A 15,775-nucleotide genomic window follows, 5' to 3' on the forward strand; every position below is an offset into this window, starting at 1 on the left:
TAATTTTAAATAAAACACTAATACAATGTTTAAAATACTTTTTAATCCTAGGGAAATGCTTATTTTACAGTAGTACAATTGCAAAATAATTTGAAACAAAAACATTACTGATAAGTATAAAATATTTATAAAATAACTTTTGTCACATTTTTACCATAATTAACAGAAACAAAACAATAACAAAGCTTTATGGCATAACTACATAATTTTATAATTACATTAACTTTAAATATGCCTTTTTACATGATACAATCTAAAATCATATTCAAAGTTGTTCTGCAAGATTATTTAAACAATTTCATTTAAATTTATAAACATCTGAAAGTAGTGACGGATGTATCTGTATCGTTGCACAAGCCCCTTATTATGACTTCAATATAATTCATTAAAGCTTATTATAATAATTTGTTTATAAATATACAAATGTGTTGTGTGTATAAATATTATAAAAAAATAGACCCTGGTAAAATACTGAAAAATGTTAGAAGTTAACAAAGAGCATATTTGTCTAGCATAATTATTTTTTATTATACCAGAGAGAAATATATGTACTTTTTACGAAAAATATAAATAAATTATGAAAAACGAAAAAATTTAGAAAAAAATTTTAAATAATGTGGATAACATTTTATCTTTCGATCGGTGTTACTTAAATAACACGAAAATTTTCCTTCCTAAAATTAGTCTTTATTATAAAGTCTAATTTTATGAAGGAAAATGTAGTTGAATGTTTAGTGATTTAGTTTAATTTTAATCAATATTGGTGCCGACATCCTTGTACACAATCTCTAAAGTAATTTGACAAGACTAAAATACTTATCGCCAGTTTCTGAAATAATGAGTACAATTTGTAATCTCATCTGTGTGCTTATTGGTTGCCTATTATGTCTCCCGATGCCATCCATCATGACCATTCATAATAAAGTCAAATTAGGAAATCTGACTTTGATCAGCATTTTAGAAACTGGAAGTTCGACTTTAGTAAAATTAGTTTGATTTAAAGAATTTAATATAGCACCAATAAATACGTATATAAAAACTATCATTAATTATACTTCAAACATTTTGTGAATTAATGTGAACTATTAGAAGATTTCTTTACTAGTTCATTACTTAAATTACTCTCATTACCATCACTTGATTTATGAAGCAGGTACTGTGTAAACAAATCATTTTTATTTATTTCATTATCACTACCTACATTAATATTTTTCTTAAAATTATTGGACAAATTATTGCTTGTGTTAAAAACAATTTCGTTTGGACTAGCATCAACTTTAAGTCTCTTTAATCTCCTATTGTCTGGGCTCACACTAACGTGTATTGGTTGACCATCAACATTGGCCTCTCTCAAGCTTTCTGGTAATGTATCTGATTTTAATTTGACTAGAGTTGTATTGACGACAGAGCAATCGATTTGCATGAGTGTTACATGATCATTCATTATAGAATCTGAAAGAAATAAATGTTATAATGTTACTGTTGTCATTATTCAACAAAATTATTAAAAGATAAATTTGACTAAATTATTAAAAGACTCATAATTAATATAATTTACACGAACAATATTGTTACTAATATCAGATATTTATCTAAAATAATAAACGATATATAAAATATTACTTATTTTGTGTAGTAACTTACCATTGCCAGATCGAGCTGGTAAAATCAGTGCCATTTTTGGTGGTCTTGTTACATTATGTGTTACCGCTGGAAGCAATAAGTGTTGTCCTTTACCAACTCCTACTACATAGAATGTGTCATCCCTCCTGTGAAGAGCTTGAAGTAATGCATTCCATTCTCCAAAATCGTCCATGTTGAACTCATTAGCAGATTTTCTAAGAGGTTTATGATAGAGCCTCTCATAATACATATCACTATCAGGGAATATATCTTTTTCAGTTGGTGCATTCCGTCGTAACCTCCTTCGTGGTTTATCTCGAATGTTTTTTACATTCTTATGATTGATGTCAATAAGGTTACTATCAAGGTTCAATTTATTGAAAAGTCTATAAGTTTCCAATAGGCCACCTGAAACATTATATTGCTGTTTGAACTTTACCCAAATATAATAAAAATAGTAATATGTAAACTGTTTTGTTTTTTGTCATAAATTAGTAACTATCTTCTATTTTTGCATTTGAATATTTGATATATGAGAGAAATAGCAAGTTTTTACTACTATTTAGTATTATCATGAGACGCAGTTGCATTACGAAGTAAGTTTTATATTCTAAACTAATATTATAAATCCAAAAGTAACTCTGTCTGTCTGTTACTCTATCACGACCAAACAACTGTACTAAATTTAATTAAATTTAATATGAAGTATTCTTGAACTATAAGGAAAGCTAGTTCTATGACGACCATACCTAAAACACGAGCGGAACTGCGGTCGACAACTATTATTTAATATATTAAAAATAAACATACCTGGTAATTGTTTTTCATCCAAATAAACTTTATGCCTTTTTTGTGTGTTTGTCCAATTCAATGTCTTTCCACCGCCAATCCATCGTTTCAGTTCACCTACTATCCTTATACTTTCAGTTTGATTTATGTTGGCAAAATCATTTAATGTTGTGTTCTGACAGTCTATTCCTTCAGCACTGCGATTAGCAAACTGATCATAATCTGTCGTATAAAACGTGGAATATAATAACTAAAAATACAATTATATACTTTTCAATAGCAAAGATAACTCTAGCCTTTTCTATTATTATCAATTCAAATATTAAATAAAAATTACCAGTAGAAAGAACATCTTTATTGTCTTCCGCCCACAAAAGATGTCGCGTGTTTACGTGAGAAGAGGATGGTCCAGAAAATGATTTGGTGTTCCAGCTGAAATTACAATTCAGTTATATAAATATACATATAAATTACTAGTGAATTAGTTGAGATTTTTAAATTAATAGAAAAAAAGACTTTTAATTCTTTTTAATAAGAACTTACCCTATAACATTCCAATTTAAAGAAACCATAAAAACCATGGCAAAAATAACAGCAATATTCTTTTTGGGTATCAGTATTGAAGAGTCTAGGCGAGGAATCTGTAAGCACATGCTTTAACTCACTTACATGCATTATAATTGTCACTCAAAAAAAAATATATATATAAAATATCAACATAATTTATATCATAGCAGCCTTCACCGTCTTACATATTGGTAGGCATATGAAAAATAAATAAATAATATGAAGAAACTATCTTTCTTAAAAGATCAAATGTCTGAAGACACCATACAATATCTGTATTATGTGAAACCACATACAACCTGAATTTAATTGAGCTCCTCATGATGCTGTCTTAATATTTCATGTAACTTCCTCATCATAAACTAATTGCACAATATTAGTTAGTCATTAGCACAATGATTATCAGCAGGTTAATTATCCGCAAGAGGAAAACTTATGTAATATATAATGATATTAATGTAACAAACCTTTCTAGTTCGTCCATTTGATTCTAATTGGTCCCTTAATAATCTATTTTCTAATCGGAGCCGCGCTATCTCTTGATGTGCTTCTAATAACTGCTGTTCTAATGCTGTTACATATTCTTTCTTCTTTTGGCGGGACTGACATGCAGATTCCCTTTTAGAGACAAAAAAGGATTTTTGAATAAAATGTATTAAAAAAACTTCTTGCATAAAATAAAAATAGCACAACATAAATAATTAGGAAACTAACCGATTCTTAATCATTCTCTGTTGCTTTTTCAAAGCTCGTATTTCAGCTTCACTAAACTGAGAAATGTCTATGATGGGACTCTTTGGTTCTTCTTTTATACTTTGGTTTATGAGAGCGGCTTGATGTACTTCTGGGTTGGGATTTATCACAATATTATTTATAGGTGGAGGTGTCTGAAATAACATATAAAAAGAGATGAACAAATGGTTGTATATCACATTAAATAAACTAAACAGTATTTACTATAAGAACTTAACTATTGCTCCATACACATTAAGGATGACATACAGATATAATTAAATTTATATATCATATTTAATTTTTATATAGCTATTATATCAAATTCAATCATATCACTAATATATATATTATAATCACCTTAACATGGTAACCAATATTATTTGTAACCTGTATTGGCTTGTTTTGAGTGAGTGGGGTGATCGAAATTCTACCATCTTTTGTATTCTCGGCTGGTATCACAATACTGGTTGGTTTTGTTTGTATACTAGTTGTATTTCTTAATATTCTTGGGGCGTTCCTTTCAGCTATCAGATGAATTTGACTATCTTCTTTCTTAACTATATTTTGTGAGTTTTCATTAACAACCTTATAAATGGAATTTTGGTGATGTACACTTGTGACTGAAAGAAAAAACATGTAATGTATGTTAAATAGCAAACAATAATATTATTAATAAGTAAATCTATTGTGCAGTATTTACCTTTTTGATTGTTCAATATTCTATTGATATCATTCTGTTTACATTCATTTTCTTTTTTAACAACCTAAAAAAAAAAAACAAATGCTTTTGTAGAGAGATGAAGAGTTTTATAAATAGAATAAAATTTCATCACCATACATTACCTTTATCATACCATTTTCGATTGCCATAACAGGACTACTTTTGTCCGTAATTCTGTAATTGGCAGATGTTTCTCCAACATTTATTCTAGTTGGAACTAAAAACATTTTAAATAACAATATCATTAAAAAATCTCTACTGCAAAGAATCTCTGATGTAGAAATAGCCAGTAACTGAATTTAAAAGATATACGCTTTTTTGCATGGGTTTATTTGAATAGGTCTTTTTTAGACATTTTTAACTTTAGTTTCATAGATTCAAGTCATTTGTAAAAAATACATTGGTAAAGAAGGCATATTATTTACAAGATTATATAGATGCAGGCAGGATATATTACATACATAAATAATTGTATTTAACTAACAAACAACTCTATTTTTAGATGTTGAAAGAGAATAACTACTGAGTTTCTGTCCGGTTCTTCTCGGTAGAATCTACATTCCGAACCGGTGGTAGCTTTTTTTTAAATAGTTTGTTAAATGATGATTCAAAAGTGCTTGTAAATGCCTACTTAAATAAAGTATATTTTGATTTTGTTATAGGATGTACTAATAAAAAAAAAAGTTCCAAGAATAAAATAAACATAAAATTATTAATCATAAATATTTGACCTGATTTTTGAAGGAATAAGTCAACATCTTCTGGCTTTAACTGATTAGTAGGCTCATTGTGGAAAGACCAATCAAGTGGGGACTGTGATGACTGTCTGGCAGATGAAGTATGGGATCCACTGGAATAAAAAAAATCTCCATATTGTTTTTGCTATATTATATTATATAAAATTGATACCTACAATAGGTCCAATTTTATTTCTAATAAATGACAATAATAAAACCTAATGAAAAGTAAATTCTCGCTGTGGACTTAGACATTTTGAAGACAAGGTTTAAATCAACTGCCCTTCATGTCACTGCTTTACTGGCGGTTGATAGATTGATATGTGGCAAGATTGATAATAAACACAAATTAAGGGGATAAAAATTTAGTGACAATAGTCAGAAATTAAATGTAAATGCATATGGTGCTAAATTATAGTTTTACTACTAAATGTTTTTAAGATTTATGCAAATATGTTCAAATGTTTAAGTTTTACTTAAAAATATATAAATTATATATTTTTTTTAAAGTGTTTCTTACTTTTTGGTGTCATCTTCGCTACCTGAATCTGAGCTGCTACTTTCATTTGGCGAGGACTTAATACTTTGCACTGGTGATATAGCAGGTACGAGCCCCGCATCAGCTAAAATTTCACTAGGAGAAGCATCACTGACATCCAACCATGACAACTCACTGTACTCCTTAGTAAACTGATCCAAGAAATCTAAAACATAAGATAACTCACACTTAAAACGTACGCAATATAATTTCTAATAACACAATTAGTGACCTTGTAGGTTGCAATAAAAAAAAGAATGATGACAAACTTACTGAATTAAAATTTACAACAGAAAGTTTATACAAGGATAGCAGATTATAATTTTAGTCTTGCTTCAAAATTGGTAAACAGGAAGGTCAGTAATATCTATTGTTTCGCGATAAATTTGTAAGCATGCACATTGCACTTTGTTTTCGTAATCAGCCGGATCTAATGAAAACGGTACCTACCGTACAAACCCTCCTTATTCTCAACCAGAATGTCCGTATCCATGGAGGTATTTTAAGAAATTATTTGTTAACCATTAAAATTTAAAGTATTATTTATCAAAATACGCCTCATCAAGTCATCAACACGCAGGTTTATTTATGTTTTTTAATAATCTGTGAAGTGTGATCATCATTGTGATTAAGAGATACCGAATTTTGTATTTTTTTATTTCGCTTGGCAAGGTTAACTTAGCATCATAAAATCGTAACTATGAACTGAAAAGAAATATTATAAAAATAGTTTAAAGGTAATTTGTTCATTAGTTCAATTTAAAAACTTAATAATATTTAAATAATTTAAGGTTTTTAAATTTTTTGAAAATATACAACGTGAGTTTGTAAATAGTAATGGAACGCAACTGGTTTTGGTTTGACAAATTGAGTGACACTAGACGGATTGTTTCGGAGTTCGATTGATTGAATCAATCAAGCTTAATTTCTTAAAAATATTCATTCTTAGAAGTGCGACGATGTAATTTGTACAGGTTCCTAAAAGCTACAGTATGATTTCAAGGTTTTGAAAATATATTTAATGCGGTCATGCTTTTATCACTGTATTAAACTGACCGGTTGCGAAAATGTCTGTCCCTGAAGAACAGGACGACTTCATATTTCGTCCACAACAACATTTAGATTCTAAATGGCTAAACCCTGACTTACAAGAGGCTCTTCATGATCCCGAGGCTCTGTGTTCTATGTTTAATAGCTTGTTACAAGATAGAGAAATACATTTCGATGCTAGAAATGGATTGGTCAATGGTGCTGGAATTACGGCTAAACTTGGCGATAGTGGAAAATATTACTGCGGCCTTAGAGTAAGTCTAAGTAGCTCTGTATCTTGGAACATTCTATGTTTTTATATACACCTGACTTTTTGGTAACAACGCACAATTCTTATAGATCTTGACATGTACTTGTTGTGATGGTCTTTGTGGTCCTCATTCGGGTTGTGCATGCGTACCTTGTACCGCTCTTTCTGCTGAAGAAGAACTACGGGCCTCCATTCAATCTAAAATAGTTGCACCATCACCTTCTGTTCAAGTTATAGATGATATTAAATGGAAACTAGATCCAGGTGACCAAAATATTATATTTAATGTAAATAAAATATTTAATTTTATAGACAGCATAGTAGTAAAGTAAGGGTAACTTATAAACATTTACTTATTTATTTAACTAAGAAATATGATATATAATGTATTTTCTTTTCTTTTATGTAATTATGTAAATACAAAGTATTCTGAAAATATTTTTTATAATAGGGCCTGAATGTCTTCAAAGTTTAATGGAAGCACTTGTATGGGAGCAGAGAGTAAGAGCTATTAATACTGCTGTTAGTTGTCCATTTATATCTCAAATACGTCGCTTGATTGTTCTTTGCCATAGACACCTAGTAGCTGTGATAAGGCAAGTAAAACTAATATAATAATATATTTTTTTAAATTCAAAATATATAGAGAAATAACTGCCTACTGGTAATTTTTTTAATTGTAATATTACAGTAGTAAAGCTTAATCGACACTTGAGAAACAATTTATCTTTTTAGAGATCAAAATAACCACAAGGAAGTTAAAAAAGTAAAACTTGAGAAAAAGCCTGTTCACGGCGTTAGTAACAGAGCACTGAGTAATGTTGTAAGTGCTTTAAATAAACCAGTTGAACTCTCATCTGATGCTCCAGAAGACAGTGAAGAACAGACTGATGATTCCGAAAGGTAATATACAAAATATTAGCACTTGAAAAAAACCATTTACAGTCAGTCAATAATGTATAGTGGTTGTTTCGATAAACAACATTTTGTCTTCTTTTTATAAATGTCTTCATATATTGCATTTATATTTATTAGGAAATCCAAAAGCTTTTAGTAAAAATGTTTATACTTGTGGAGATGTCCAAAAGACAAAATAAGATATACCTTGTGTAACTATTTAATCTTTATGCTTGGTTTATAGTAAGAGTTGTTTGATAATTTGGCTATATAAACATAAATACTTTCGAAGATTTTCACCATATATTATAGTAAGTTGAGGTTCTTAAATTACTTTCTACTAATTCTGTGCAGGTAAATAAATAAATTTATCACTTTAATTGCAGACCATCTTTGTGTAGTTAATTGGCCTTTGATAGTTTTAGTTTTAATTAAAACATTAAAAAAATAAATTTAATAATATGTTAACATATGTTTCTTAGTGCATTCGGTCTAGCCCGAGTAGGCGCTCGTGCGGCCTTACGTCTTGCTCTATCTCTCGTGCGTCGCGCCTGGCGCTGCGGAGAAGATGCAGATGTTTGCTCAGCGTTACTGCGAGACGCGTTAGATGCGGTGCGAGCCTTGCCGGATGCCGCGTTGTATGCTGGAAGTGGGCAAATGAATTCTATTGCACAACAAGCACCACGCTCGCAAAAAATATGGGCAGAGGTTGTTGACAGCGCAGCAAAATTCTTACACCAAGTTGTAGCTGGGTATGAGTGTTATTTACTTATATTAGAAATATGATATTTGGCAAAAAGAACTAAATTAAAGTATTTTAATTACAGGGAAGTGGGTTGTAATGTGCCTCAAGGGGACTGGCGCACATCGTTGTGCGTGTGGGTAGAGCTTTGTGCGCGACGAGCTGAATTACCTGCACTTCTTAAAGCTGCCGATGTACTAGTAACACTACCACCCAAACAGAAGCGACAGCCAGACAACAGGTGTTAATGAATATGTATTTTTTAATAGAATATTAATTTTCGTAATAAGTCTTTGAAGTTAATTTACTAATGGTATAAAATACTTTAGATTGATTATGGATTCCATAAAAGTAATAGTTTTAAATTTTTTTTCCATTCTTATTAAAATTTTAAATTTTAGTAATCTTTGTATTATTGTCCTTCCAGAATTGTTTTAGAAGAATGCACTGCACCATTAGGTCCATTTTTGAGACGTATGGCTAAAGTAGCAGCCCCAAACCCGATTGTTAATTCCGAACCAAACACTGAAAGCAATCCAATAGAAACATATCTGAAGTAAGTGGTTTAACAGTAAATTTTATTTGATAATCCAGTGGTAGCTTTACATTTAATTCAATATTAACATGACAATTCACAAGTGCTTTTGTATATGTAATACCTGAATGAAGTTTTTTCTAATTTTAACCAAATTACATATTTAAACAATGACAATAAAATCTATTAATTTGTGGCTTGTTGTAGAGAATTGAATATACCAAGTGGTGATGGACTGATGAGTGTGAGAAAGGCCGGTATTGCGTTGCTTTGTCATCTGGACAGACTAGGTGCTCCTTTATTGCCTCCTTTAAAGGGATTTGTTACTGTAAGTATATTTTTATTTTCCATGGAGTTTATGAGTGACACATTTTATTATACTAAGTTTAACTTTACTTTGTGTATATAAATATTTTTCTGGAGGTGGAAATAAAATGATGTACACCAAACTGTACTAGTACATTGTTGAAATTAATTTTTTTGAAAATAAATTTACAAATAAGGGTAAGTATTCTCAAAATGCAAACATATTTTCATGAATGTTTCATAATATGGATTATTCTGTTTTAGTTATTTAATCTGATTATCTCATTCGATTTCCCAATTTATTAAATATATGTTATATATTTATAGTGTACAGAATCAGCACAGGAAGTAGTCTCAGTGGGATCTGGACTGTTGCAACTAGGAAGTTTGAGAATTCAACAAATAGCGTGCGCTGAAAAATTAGCTCTTCTATTGACTCATGATGGTGCTGTTTACACTTTGCCTTACGATACTATGACACCGCATCTCGTTCCAGGTACCTAATGTTCTATTTATATACAAATTAAGGCAAAATTTGTTATGAGTAAGCAGACAGAAAATTAACTGATAACTGGCAATACAATTCGACACATGTACATTATTTACGGATTTGTAAAACCTTAAATAATGTACACGTGTACTTTGTTTTCCATGATTGAAGATACATTTATTTTTAACTTCATAAACATTAAATTTGTCCACTCTTCGGCAAGAGGACTTATAGAAAATGTACATTTAATGAGTATCAAATATTATCGAATCACACTACCATTCGATTCTTGAAAATCTATCCTCTTTTTCTGCATTTAAACATATAATCGTAACCCATAACAGGTCTAGAGAACAAGATCATAACGCAAGTGTCGTGCCACCCGGCGGGGCGCCACTACCTGTGCCGCTCGTCGTGCGGCGGCGCGTGGTCGTGGGGCGCGGGCGAGGACGGGCGGCTCGGCCACGGCGACACGGCCGCGCGCGACGCGCCGCAGCCGCTGCACCACCTCGCGCACCACGACGCCGTGCGCGTCGCCGCCGGGCCCGCCTGCAGGTGAGCCTCGCCGCACAGGGCATCGCCCAATCCGGTAAGGTCATAACACGTATCTGGATTGGGCGATACCGATGAATATCCCGCGCCGATCTAGAACCCCTTGTGCCGTGTTAAGAAAACTGTAAAGTGAAACAATAGCAGGGGGGATCGTGATTTGCGTAAAACAATATTATGAAAGGTTTATTGCAAAAATAAGCTGAAGGTTCCATTGATGCTGTATTATTCAGTATATTTATGTCAATAGAAACAATCTTGTAAAAATATCTTCGGAGTAAAAAGTGAATATGAACTATACACTTTGCTTATTTATTTCTATTAAAAATTTAAAATGGCAGCGAAAACAAATTTTATAAAATAATGACGTAAACTAATATTTAATTTTAAGATTTTTGATAACAGTTTCCGAGAAAAAGGTAATAAGACAACGCAAATAAGCCCATTTTGGATATATACATATTTTTCATTAGAAACATTATCATATTTGTTATTTACCGTCGCAGCGACTCTCTTACATTATAAATAATATAATATCCGATGTCGCAGTGCGGTGATCACATCTCGCGGCGCTCTGTACACGTGGGGTCGCGGCACTCACGGCCGTCTCGGACACGGTACTATCGAAAACTGCCTAACGCCGCAACCTGTTTCATTTAACGCCCATAACATTGAAAGGATCATTGACGTTGCACTTGGTATGTACTTTTTATATTGAACTCCCTTTTTGATCCTTTTTTTGCCAGGTTCTCATAAACCATCCTAATAATATTATGTTGTTTTGCTCTAGGTTGGGGTGAGGGTCAAACTCTGTGTTGTACTTGGGAGGGAGCCGTTCAAGTGTTCGGCGACAGTGAGGCGGGGACTCCCCGAGCGTTATCAGCGCTCTCTATGTTCCGAGTGACTCGGGTTTTTACGGGCGAGCATTGGCACGCTGCTCTAACTGACGGGCAAGTTTTTTTGCAATTTTACTTTAGATATGCTTATTTCTATTTTTTTTTGTTAACATTTAATAGATTACATTACATTTTATATGTATAACACTGTAGGGGGCAAGTCTACACATGGGGTAAGGGTGATGGACATCGATTAGGACATGGGACTGTGGAATCTATTAAAATACCAAAACTCGTCGAAGCGCTTCAAGGTACGCTTTGATTAATTTCATAACACATATACTTTTTAATACGATTACTTCATAGCATTTAAATAACTAGACTATATGATGTTAAATTATAATTTCAGGAATAAAAATAGTCGATCTATCACTCGGCATATCCCACGGTATCGCGCTCTCATCGGAGGGAGTACTCTACGCGTGGGGCACGCAAGAACGTGCGCAGATATCGAATCCTGTTCCACAGCCTTTACAAGTTTTTAATCCATCATTTAAAGCGAATGGTAATAGCATTTTTTTTAACATAATAAAGTCACGTGAATATTTTGTTTCCAGTAGACAAAATGAAATTTAAAATATATTTTTTTTTTATGATGTGATATAAGTTTGTGTCAGTTGCGCTCAAAATGTGCGTTGTGTAATAAGTGCCAGGTTTGGCAGGATTTTTTTAAAAGTAAAGCTTTTATTTTTATTGCGATCATAGGCGTGGCAAGCGGACCGAGTCAAATATTTGCTTGGAGCCAAGAAAACCCCAGAGACCTGCCGTCATCTCTGCCTTTTGTTATTGATTTGTCCGACAACACCTTTAAGTAAGTATTTATGCAATTTACATCAAAATAAACTTATTTAACACTCGCTATATGATGAATTTTGTTTGTTTCAGATTTTTAGAAAGACTGTTAAAAATAGTTGTGGAACAAAGCGGTAGTGCTAATATAAACGATAACGAATGTTTAGCAATCTCTTGTTTGAATCTCCTTAGGTTACAAGTAAGTGTTGATGTAATATAATAAAATCTCTCAAATTACAAAATGTATTTAAGTATGATGCTTAGAAGTTATCCCTCATGTATGAAAAGTATGAAAAGTTGATGGTCCCGCGCCGGAAGTCTTCAGGTTATGTCGGATGAGATTGAGGAATTCAGAGTGCACTTGTGTTTAAGCATATACTTGAACAGTAATATTTCCTAAGCTGTTGCCTAATCTCCCCTAGACTATAGTCCCTGTGGCTGAATTCGGTTAGGAGGACATTATTATATATTATATTACGTCACTAAGGCAATAATTACAGAAACTCGACATTTAAGATCACTTAATAAGATATTAATTATATGTATTTTGTTAATTATAATTTCTAATTTCAGGTACATGCTTGGCAATGTGCTCGAGGCAATGATATCGTTGAAGCAGATTCTGAAGGTCGATCGTGGTGCAGTGGAGTCCACTCTGCGCTAGTGTCGCTCGTGGAGGGCAGGGCGGGGCTGTCCGCGGCGGCCGCCGCCAGGAAGGCCTTGGCCGCCGCCTGGCCTATTTTACTACCCACGCCGCAGATACGGGCTCAGCATCTAATAGCTTTACTACCGCAAGGTATTGGATTTAGATATGTACTCTGATTTTCTGAATTTAAGAGAATTCTTTTTGCTTAATATCTCGGTATTATGAACTAAAATTGGTTAAGGCTTAAATAGTTTTAAATTTGATTCTCAACAATTTTATTGTTCGATCGATATTTTTTAAATTTAACAGAAAAAGGAAGCAAATTATAATTATTAAATTATCTCATTATATTATTGATACATAAATATATTATTTTTTCTTTAAATTTTTGTGTGTAATTTATCACTCAATTAATACATTAATTAATATATTTATTTATAATACATGTAAAATAAACTGAATAAAGCTACTTAAATCACGCTCGGCGTTTACTTAGATTGTCAGTAAGGTTACGGCGGTTTACCTATAAGTACAAAGTACTCATAAGTAAACACCATCGGGAGAATTTTATTGTCATGAAACGCTATTTTTAGTCTTTATTTTCGATACTGATTAATTTAAAATTTTGTTTCAAGAATTTTGTGATTAATTCTAGTACACATTGTTTTTGTTATAAATAGGATCAGCACCGGCGAGCACGGGAGCAAGATTTATGACGGAATTGCTCGTTTGGTCGTTATTGGGAGGGGGCGGTCTACGTGATGCGCTACGAAACGCCCTCCAAACGCACTCCTCCGACTCTTATAATCATTTACAATTGGATGAGTATGTGTTATAATAATGGTTCGATATATTTTTATTCAATTTCAGTACTAAATTAATTTAAATGATTTTTTTTTAGTGAATATGATCAAATAGATATAGTGACGGGGCAGCGTGGTCCGCCCACGACAACGATGTCTGACGATAACGAAAATGTTCAAGGTATTACAAATATTATACAATTTTATTTATCAATTTATTATTACTTGGTTTAATAATGGTTTTGTTGCAGCGACTTGTACCGATGAATACCAAATAAGCAATAATGCAAATGTCTGCGAAAATGGTGCTTCTGTTCCTTTAATGCATTTAGTACGTATTTTTTTAATACTTGTGTGTGTTTTATTTCTTAGCCTGAAATATAATTTTTTTTTAAATATGTTTTAGGTAAAGCATTTGATTCGCAATACGAGTTGTCAAACTCAAATGCACATAAATTCTATTATGAATGGCGATACAAGTAAGACCGATGATCTTAAAGGACACGATACAGTCAGTCCGAGTTGTGACCTTCTGATAAGGTTTCAAAGGTACGTCTAAGAATAATTTTAGATGCAGCATATTAAGATTAGTATTATTGATAGTTCCAATTTTACTTACGTCATTTATAAAATTGAATGAGCAAGAGAATGTAAAATATCTCGATGACGCCGATATGTATAACTGTTCTTTGTTACAAAGCTTACGTCAGCAATTTCTGACATCGTCATATATAATATAATATTAGTAAATTTACAATTATAATATTATTATATTTAAAGCATATATTCGGTGTCACTAACTCCGTCATACATTTTAGGTTACTGTTCAGTGAAGCGATGTGGTCTCGAGGGGGGCGCAGCAGTCGCGGCGGCGTGCGCTCCCTCCTCACGCAGTACACCTCGCTCTTGTCGGAACACGTCCAGTCCACCCTCGGCTACTTCACTCGCGCTGTACACAAAGCGGATAACACACAGCTCATCGCACTGTGCGATCTAATTGGTGCTGATATTGTTGGTTAGTTTTAATCGTCTTTTTTTTTTTTTTTGTATCTTAAAGCAGCCAGCAAATGTTGACATGTATTTCCTCGCTTTGGTGGTCATATAATGTTTCACAGTTTCGGGCTATTTCTCCGTTAGTATTATAAGTTATAATGGATTTGTTTTACATATGCGGTATTTTATAATGTATTTACTGTGATACAGTTCCGACAACGATGGTTAAGAATATTGTTTTTACTAATCAATTATATGTAGTAACTTTTTACATCTAAATAGTCAATAACGCAAAACGCAAACGCAACGATTAAAGGTATTCGTTTTGTAATAAAAATGTTCTGCCTAGGTCGCGTGATGAGCGAATTAGCTGTGTGGGTCGTCGCGTGTGCGGCTCGATCTGCTATCGCGCTCACCGACTGTACTGCAGCACTTGTGAAGATCGTACGCGCCTGCGACGAAGCCGCTCGTACGTTACCCTCTGCAGCAAAGTTAGACTCAGATTTGTTAGGATGGCCCGGTCTAGTGTCCAGGAGACATCAGTTGAATAGCAGTATTATTCGGAAGTAAGTATTAAGTGAACGTAGAATCTGGAAATTTGTGGTCTAACATAATATAATAATCTTTAAATTATGTGTAAAGGTGTGATCTACAAAACCATACGAAAGAGGGCGGGTCCTGGATAGTGATCGCCGGGCACGTGTTCGACGTGGAGAACTTCGAGTGCGAGAGCGCGAGCACGGTGGAGCTGGTCCGCAAGCTGCGCGGCGCCGACGCCACGGCGGCGCTCAGCGTGGAGCCGCACGCCGCCTACCTGTCGCGCGTCACCGACAAGTGCGTGGGCATGTACGCCAGCCAGATCTACAGCCACAAGTGCAGTGTGAGTGCGTTCAACTGCATCGATACGGATACGATCGGTTATCAAATTATTATGCAAGTTTTATAACGATGTATTTTGTATAATCATGTCATATTATTATCTGATTTAAATGTTAAGTCTTCTTCCCATTTTCTTTACCGCTGAGCTAGTGATTAATTATAAATACGAATTTAGCAAATAAAAACTTAGTTAGGCTTCCGCCATTTTGGTCCCGTGATCTTCGGTTAAGATTGACG

The 15,775-nt window shown here is 33.1% G+C and overlaps 2 protein-coding genes across 2 annotated transcripts in view; one reads left to right on the top strand and one right to left on the bottom strand.

Annotated features, from left to right (window-relative positions):
- Nucleotides 1–23: 23 nt before the first annotated feature.
- On the bottom strand, nt 24–6,346 carry LOC113392420 (cyclic AMP-dependent transcription factor ATF-6 beta). The gene is made up of 13 exons (XM_026628849.2): nt 6,161–6,346; nt 5,693–5,876; nt 5,167–5,285; nt 4,558–4,652; nt 4,415–4,478; nt 4,072–4,334; nt 3,694–3,866; nt 3,447–3,597; nt 2,956–3,053; nt 2,750–2,844; nt 2,434–2,634; nt 1,645–2,031; nt 24–1,452 (listed from the first exon to the last, which is right to left on the bottom strand). The coding sequence occupies exons 1-13, from the start codon at nt 6,201–6,203 to the stop codon at nt 1,073–1,075; spliced, it is 2,253 nt and encodes a 750-aa protein (XP_026484634.2). The 5' UTR covers nt 6,204–6,346; the 3' UTR covers nt 24–1,072.
- Nucleotides 6,347–6,564: 218 nt separating this feature from the next.
- LOC113392418 (probable E3 ubiquitin-protein ligase HERC2) overlaps nt 6,565–15,775 on the top strand; it is a 37,245-nt gene continuing 28,034 nt past the window's right edge. Inside the window, exons 1-24 of the mRNA XM_026628847.2 lie at nt 6,565–7,014; nt 7,100–7,274; nt 7,462–7,606; nt 7,746–7,913; nt 8,390–8,659; nt 8,735–8,890; nt 9,077–9,205; nt 9,392–9,512; nt 9,818–9,986; nt 10,325–10,535; nt 11,079–11,227; nt 11,320–11,479; nt 11,579–11,676; nt 11,775–11,930; nt 12,131–12,236; nt 12,311–12,416; nt 12,791–13,013; nt 13,544–13,688; nt 13,765–13,847; nt 13,918–13,997; nt 14,073–14,215; nt 14,485–14,681; nt 15,009–15,225; nt 15,302–15,539. Coding sequence (XP_026484632.2) covers nt 6,778–7,014; nt 7,100–7,274; nt 7,462–7,606; nt 7,746–7,913; nt 8,390–8,659; nt 8,735–8,890; nt 9,077–9,205; nt 9,392–9,512; nt 9,818–9,986; nt 10,325–10,535; nt 11,079–11,227; nt 11,320–11,479; nt 11,579–11,676; nt 11,775–11,930; nt 12,131–12,236; nt 12,311–12,416; nt 12,791–13,013; nt 13,544–13,688; nt 13,765–13,847; nt 13,918–13,997; nt 14,073–14,215; nt 14,485–14,681; nt 15,009–15,225; nt 15,302–15,539 — 3,882 coding nt within the window. The 5' untranslated portion in view covers nt 6,565–6,777. The remainder of the gene's footprint in view (nt 7,015–7,099; nt 7,275–7,461; nt 7,607–7,745; nt 7,914–8,389; nt 8,660–8,734; nt 8,891–9,076; nt 9,206–9,391; nt 9,513–9,817; nt 9,987–10,324; nt 10,536–11,078; nt 11,228–11,319; nt 11,480–11,578; nt 11,677–11,774; nt 11,931–12,130; nt 12,237–12,310; nt 12,417–12,790; nt 13,014–13,543; nt 13,689–13,764; nt 13,848–13,917; nt 13,998–14,072; nt 14,216–14,484; nt 14,682–15,008; nt 15,226–15,301; nt 15,540–15,775) is intronic.

The sequence above is a fragment of the Vanessa tameamea genome, chromosome 5 (assembly GCF_037043105.1).
Source record: "Vanessa tameamea isolate UH-Manoa-2023 chromosome 5, ilVanTame1 primary haplotype, whole genome shotgun sequence".
NCBI classification, from domain to species: domain Eukaryota; kingdom Metazoa; phylum Arthropoda; class Insecta; order Lepidoptera; family Nymphalidae; genus Vanessa; species Vanessa tameamea.